At 36.3% G+C, this 7,788-nt stretch overlaps 1 protein-coding gene across 1 annotated transcript; it reads right to left on the bottom strand.

The window, feature by feature from the left end:
• Positions 1–3,410: 3,410 nt before the first annotated feature.
• Positions 3,411–4,466, bottom strand: LOC115215381 (tigger transposable element-derived protein 1-like). The gene has a single exon (XM_029784541.1). The coding sequence runs from the start codon at positions 4,464–4,466 to the stop codon at positions 3,411–3,413; it is 1,056 nt and encodes a 351-aa protein (XP_029640401.1).
• Between the last annotated feature and the right edge of the window lie 3,322 nt (positions 4,467–7,788).

The following is a 7,788-nucleotide window of genomic DNA, read 5'->3' on the forward strand; positions in this document are numbered from 1 at the left end:
ATTTATACACACAAAATACATATGTATGTATGTATTTTACATATGTATGTATTTATATCTGTATGTAAGTTTCTTCAGTTTCTTTCATTTAATATCTTTTATTTTAATTTTATCATTATCTTTTCAATTTCACCCTCCTCCTTACATACACTTGCCATTTATATCAATTTCTCTTACCTACTCCAGTTTTCACAAAAGTTGACTGTGGACCACCAACACAGGTTGTTGGTGCAGAGAAATCTTACACTACCTCCACCTATAAATCTGAAGTGACCTATACTTGCCCAGAAGGAATAATGTTTACGTCAGTATGTAAAGAGGACAATAAATGGTCTCCAGTAGTGTCTTCTTGTAAAGGTAATGTAATTAGGTCCTCTCTTGTTGCCTCTGTCTATGTAATTTTATTCTGTTTTGTGTAAAATGTCTTCACCAAAAGAAGAATGACAAATTCCATGACAATTTCCATGGTGTTTGTGGCTAGTGAAAGAGAGAGATAGAAAGCTATCCTTAGATCAAAGACATTCTCATCTATACATTGTGTCAAACCAAACACTGTACAGTACAATGTACTGAGTTCTTCTACACTAGAATTCAGCAATAATCTGAAACAGATTCCTGATGCTCTTGTAATCTTTCAATCCACCAACCTAAATTATTATAAAACAGGTTATGGTAATGATACTTTCTGATTTGGGCAAAAAACCCCAAAAGTTTTGTTAGAAGTGTTTTAGTCAGTATCATCAACTCCAGTACATGACTTGTTTGATGTTATTGACCCTCACAGGAATGTAAGTCTAAGGTGTAACATTGACTGGATTTGAAATGAAAACATGAAGAGCCTGAATACATGTCAAAAAGCATTTTTTTAGTTCTTCTAAGTAGTATACATGTATATACTTAAGATAAAGATGAAGGATAATGCAATTCTGTTCTATGTAGAAGATCATTTTCTTGGACCAATTGAAGACCACCATAAACCTCAAGGGCAAGATCCTTCAGAGGAATATGAATTATTTTCATGAATCATCTCAGAAGAATTTGTGGCCCTGTATCTAAGTTAGGAACTATTATCATTATTATTGTTACTGTCAAAAATAATTATAATAATTCTTGTTGTTAAGGATGATATATTCACAGAATCATTAGAGCATCAAACAAAATGTATAATGATATTTGTTCTGGGGCCCATAACTTCTTAGTTCAAATCTGGCTGATGTCAACTATGCCTCTCCAGTGTCAAGAAAATAAAATGCTAATCAAGTGTAAAAGCCAATTTAATTGATTACTTCTTACCTCAAATTGTTGGTCTGCTTTGTATGTTAGAAATTATCATTATTATTGTTGTTGCTGTTTCCATTTGTCTGAATTTTACTTTAATTCTAGTTACTGTAGTCCATTTTGTGAAAATAGAACATGCAATTTTGAATGTACCCACGAAAACATTGTTATACAAGGAAAATGTAACAGCAAGTGTCTGTGCAAAGAAATGTTTATCTGACATTACTTGTTTATCATTTGAAATAACTAAAGAAAGTAGAAAATGTTACTTGTTAAAAGATTCAGCTTCCTCAAATAAAATAAGAACAAGCGAAGACAGAGATTACTACCAGCGAATAAGTAATTATTTTTGTATTTTATTATTGCACTTCCTTTTTCTCTTTTCTGAAATTTGTGATTTCATTTGTACTTCATATTATATAAACAACTATTTCTATAAAGATACTGAGGGGTTTAACTGATAAAGATGTGTTCCTGAAATAAGCAATATCAAGACCTGTAAATGTTGTTAGGGCATTTTCATAGAGTATTTGTTGAACTGCATGTTTCATTGTATTGTTTTTGTATATGTGTAAGAAAAGAAACATGTTATTTTTTAAACCTGAGTAGTAGTAGTAGTAGTAGTAGTAGTAGTAGTAGTAGTAGTAGTAGTAGTAGTAGTAGCAGTAGTAGCAGCAGCAGCAGCAGCTGCTGCTGCTGCTGCTGCTGCTGTTGCTGTTGTTGTTGTTGTTGTTGTTTTAAAAGTATACCAGCCAGCACTTTCACTCACTTTCATCTCAAGGATTTTGTCATTTCCTGACAGAATCTTTTCTTCTTGAAGCCCTGGAAATCTACTGCTATAATAACTGCAATGTTAGAATAATCATTAAAGCTAGGATGACATTGCCATCATGATGAATTTTATGAGTAAGAAAGAAAGACGATATTTTTCTGTATATATGAGGAACATTACCAAGCCAAAATCATAGACCTTGCTGCAACATTTATCCTACATACACTCAAAACATTCAAGCACATTTGTAGATAAGGTTTATAAAGGGGCAATCATCTAGCAACTTCATGTTATGTGAATAGCCAAAACATGAATAGATTCAGAAAGAAGTTTAGTTTAAATGTAACAATTATTTCCGGTTGAACTACATGCAACTAATTGGATATTACTTTAGACTTGAAATCAAGTACAGTGATCCCTTGTTTATCGCTGTAGATTGGTTCTGAGACCGGCCAAAATAACTGAATTTCTGCAAAGTAAGGTCACCATATTTACAGTATTTATTTAACGTGTGTTTGGACTTTTAAAACCCTCTCTGTACTGTTAACAACCCACCCATTACAGTAGTCTATTAATAACAAGGACAACTGTTAAGCAATAACACTTTAGATTTAAAAAAATAAATATTCTTACACGAAAGAAGTTGAAGTAAAATTTGAATGATGATGGTGATAAATTTGCTGTGCAGTTGAAATGATGATGATGAAGCTGATGGTGGTGCCCTTTCCTGGGACACCTCTTCTACTTCTTCTGAAGGTGCAACTGTAGTAGTAGCAGCAGGAACTGGTTCTTTTTTGCGAGGCTGCAAAAACATTGTGATAGGAAGTTGCTGCTGCTTCTTTTTCTGTTAAAAGAGCATCTTGTAGGGATTCATGCCTTCATTGACCTTGTTGCAAAATTGCACTGAGCGAACCATATCGTCATCCCATTTCTGTAACCCCTCTTTCAATTATTTAGCCAAGTTGTAGAACTTGGCCAGCCATTCCAAAGTCAAGCCAGTTTGGTCGACAACTTCTTACTTTTCTTGCTGCATTTCTTCTTATTCTTCTTCGCTGGCCAACTTTGTCAAGTCTTCGAGGTCTGCGTCGGTTAGCGGCTGGGAATGGCAGTCTAATAACGCATCGATGTCTCCCATGGTCATGTCTGCAAAGCTGTCACCTCCAATGATTGCAGCCAACTTGCAAAGCTTTCTGTACTGTGGAGTGTTGGATTTCGGCAGGTGTAAATCCTTTGTCATCGTAAATAACCTCGGGCCACAAGTTTTTCCACCTTGCTTTAATGGCGGCGGGCTTCATTTCTTGCAACACCTTCTGGATATTTTGGAGGCATGTAGCAATTGTGTACTGCTGCCAATATGCCGTCATGTTAAAATTTTCGTCTTCATCTTCTTGGGCGCATCCACAGAAGCAACCAGTTTCACCAGGACATTCCTCGTGTATAGGGCTTTGAACACCCTGATAACTCCCTGGTCCACTGGTTGAATAAGTGACGTAGTGTTGGGCAGCAGGTACTCAGTCTGAATGCCCTCATGCGACAGATCAGTAGTGTGGCCACCAGAATTATCCATAAGGAGAATTTCGAAAGGCAAGCCCTTCTCTAGTAGATACACCTTGACTTGCATGATAAAACACTGGTGGAACCAGTCGAAGGTCAGCATCTTCGTTATCCATGCCTTTGGATCGTGCATCCAATGTATGGGTAGCAGATTCTTGTTTTTGTTTTTTAAAGCCCTTGGGTTTTTAGACTTGTAATTAATTCCTGGCTTTAACAAAAATCCCGCAGCATTGCCACACATCACGAGGGTCACGTAATCCTTGTATACTTTAAAGCCAGAGGCTTTTGATTCATCTTTGAACAGGAAAGTTTGCGACAGCATTCTTTTCCAAAACAAGCTCATCTTGTCCATATTAAAAACTTGTTCAGGCTTATATCCACCTTCGGAGATAATCTTTTTGAAAGTTTCATTCACATATGTTTCAGTAGCGCTCTTGTCAGCAGAAGCAGCCTCGCCATGCAGGGAAACACTTTTTAGGCCGAAGTGTTTCTGAAACTTAACAAACCACCCTTTGCTAGCAGAAAAAGGATGTTTTTTAGGTTGTGAATCACTGGACGTCCCTGGTTGCTGATCTTCTACATCGTCTTCATCTTCTTCGTGGTCACCACTGTCATCCTCAGATTCCTTAGCAGCGAAAGTCTTGTACAGGCTCCTAGTCTTTGTTTGGATGATGTTCGTATCCAAGGCTATGTTCTTCTTTTGGCAGTCAGCTATCCATACAGCTAAAGCAGCTTCCATACGGATGATCGTTTTATTACGAGCCATAACCACTCTCTTCTCTGACTTATTAAAAGTGATGGCAGACATCTTCCTAATGTTAACCTCATCCTTCTTGATGTAGTGAACGGTGGATTCATTCATGCTAAAATGGCAGGCTATGGCAGTGGAAGTTCTCCCTTCCTTCTACATATCCAGAAGTTTCACCTTCTCAGCAATCGTCATCATTCTTCGTTTGTGTTAAAACTCAGTACCAGCCTTGGAAGAAGCAGCATGCTTGGGAGCCATTGCAGGGGATGAAAATGCAAAGAAACAAAAAGAAATCACATACAGCGTAAAGTAGTGCAGTGAACCACTTGGCCGTGAGTACAGCAAACCAAATAGCCGTGAGAGAGAGACAAGGGAAGATGCTGCAGATCTGAGCATCGGTCAAAGCACCAATCCCAGGCCAGATTACAAAATAGGAAGCTGTGATTCGTCGTCTCTCTCCATTGCGTCAATCACAGCCCATCTTAAGTTCAAATACCCCTGTATATGCTTTTTTGATATTTTACGCTTGTTTTGTTGTTCCTAGGCTAGGAAATAATATTTATTATTAATATTTTAATGGATTTAATGAAAAATTTTAGGTGTTCATATGTATATATTTTTAAAATCTGCGATAGTTGAACCACAAAGTAGTGAGGGATCACTGTATCAGACAAGTATTACTCCAACAGAAAGCCTAACAAGGAAAACAGACACCTTCAAAGAAATTTCATGTTCCTAGTAACTAGCATAATTAAAAGAATCTTGAATTTGTCCTCAAATAGAGGCAATTTTAACAGCATATTTTTTCAGTACATTGCTGCAGGCAATGTTTTTTGTGGGGTCTGGGAACAGCAAACAGAAGCAGCATACCTCCATGCATGCATCCATTCATCCATCCACACATACAAACATACAATACAGTACAGTACAGTAGGTTAGAATTGACTTAAATGAGAAGTTAATATAAACAGTTTGCTCCAGTTCCAAAGTTGAAAGAGGTTAGAGAGATAATAACTTGAGTGAATCTTCCCTTCAATTTAATATCTCCATGAATGTAGCAAGAAAATTTTTATCTTGTGTTAGACAACATTTTTGAGGCACATGTAAATATCACAGATTTATGAATGTGGAAAGAGTTTAAGTTCATTACTGCTGTCTAGATAACATGACTTCCAGCATTGTATGTTACTATAGGAAAAGTATATATTTATCGAGCCTTTATCCCTGACACCCACCTGTAACTGTCAAATTCAACCCACCTCAACAACTGAGAGAATTATGCCTATCTAAATCAGCACTTGATTGTTTTTGAATTAATTACATGGGACTTAAAGCCAATGACTTTAAGAAAAGCTTTAAGCAGCACTTATATTTCTTCAAGTTCATCTACAGGGTGAAGTTCACCTCCCCATCCTGTTTTATCTGGAGACTTTAGGAAAAGGAAAATGATCTATCCTGCATAACCTCAAGCTTACTCAACAAACTCACACCTTTACTAGTGCATGTATTTCTCTTGTAATTTTATTTTTCTATATAAAAATTAATGTTTATATGTGGAGTTATTACAACAATTTTATATTAAACTAAAGAATTACTCAATACTCCTTATAGAGTACATATCTATGATTCTATATTACATATATATTATTCATTAACATAAGTATTGTTGACAATGACTTTGAAGTTTCAACCTGCTTAGCCTTCATCCGTAGGTTGAAAGTTTGGAGTCACTGTGAAAGAATCTTATATGTTATATGTGTGGTTCCATTCTCGGATTACACTGCCTCTGTCTTCAGGGTAGAATTTCCAATTTGAGGTGTTGACAGGATGGAGTTTAAAGATGGAATACTATTTTATATGCACAAACATGTACATTTTTTGTATTAAATGTATTTAATTTTCTGTGTAAATCATCTTGCCTACCTTGCTTGCTCTTTACAGTTATTCCTATCTATCTATCTATCTATCTATCTATCTATCTATCTATCTATCTATCTATCTATCTATCTATCTATCTATGTTGATTCGTTAGCTACTGCACGCATTTTTTTTCTCTCCTTCTTTCTGTGTTTTTTTTCTCTCTGTGTATCTTTCTGTTGAAGAGCGTAGGCTCAAAACGTTAAAGACTTGTTTTATTTATATTTCCTGAGCGCCATACTAATACAATTGTTTGTTTGTTTTCCACCTGCCTTCGTCTTTTGTCTATTTTCATAAAGCTTCCCGTTATATATATATATATATATATTAAATTAGAAAAAAACACCTTTTATCAACTCAAAATGAACAATTAAATTACACCATCTAGAAAATTACATATAATAGAAATATTAAAATTAAAATAACAATAAAATGTCAATGATTAAGTAAATTGCGAAAAAATAATAATTACGTATATAATTTCTAGAATAACGACATGTATTTCGTGGCTATATTTAAGAAATGATTATAGTAGTAGAGAAATCACTTCGATATAAATATAGTCACTCATCAGGTTAAAAATGAACTAGAACAATAAAATAATTAATTAATAAATATACTTTAATATATATATATATATATATATATATATATATATATATGAAAATACTAAATATACATAGGTGAAAACTAAAACAATACTTAAATTATTAAATACTTTAAAATTAAATATAATACACAAAGCTAGTACAAGTCATTAAATTGTAATCAAAATAAGAAATGGTTCAATCATCATCATCATCATCGTTTAACGTCCGCTTTCCATGCTAGCATGGGTTGGACGGTTCAACTGGGATCTGGGAAGCCTGAAGGCTGCACCAGGCCAGTCAGATCTGGCAGTGTTTCTACAGCTGGATGCCCTTCCTAACGCCAACCACTCTGTGAGTGTAGTGGGTGCTTTTTATGTGCCACCAACACAAGTGCCAGACGAGGCTGGCGAACGGCCACACTCGGATGGTATTTTTTACGTGTCACCGGCACGGAGGCCAGGCGAGGCTGGCACGGCCACGATCAGATGGTGTTTGTTATGTGCCATCAGCACAGAGGCCAGTCGATGCGGTACTGGCTACGGCCATGTTTGGATGGTTTTATGTGCCACCGGTACTGGTACCACAAAACTACAAATTCCATTGATGTTGATCGAATTCGATTTTGATTTGATTCTTTGATTTTTGATTTTCACTTGCCTCAACAGGTCTTCACAAGTAGAGTTATGTGTCCCAAGAAGGAAGGTATGCACAGGTGGACTGACCACGTCCCATGTAGGGGCCATGGGTTATGGCCTCACTTGTCCTGCCGGGTCTTCTCATGCACAGCATACTTCCAAAGGTCTCGGTCTCTGGTCATTTCCTCGGTGAGACCTAAAGAGCAAAGGTCGTTCTTCACCACCTCGTCCCAGGTTTTCCTGGGTCTACCTCTTCCACAGGTTCCCTCAACCACTAGGGTGTGGCACTTTTTC

Source organism: Octopus sinensis, linkage group LG9 (assembly GCF_006345805.1).
Source record: "Octopus sinensis linkage group LG9, ASM634580v1, whole genome shotgun sequence".
Taxonomy (NCBI): domain Eukaryota; kingdom Metazoa; phylum Mollusca; class Cephalopoda; order Octopoda; family Octopodidae; genus Octopus; species Octopus sinensis.

Excerpts from the sequence above, each read along its gene's own strand:
- LOC115215381 (XM_029784541.1), bottom strand. The coding sequence starts at position 4,466 with ATGAATGAATCCACCGTTCACTACATCAAGAAGGATGAGGTTAACATT.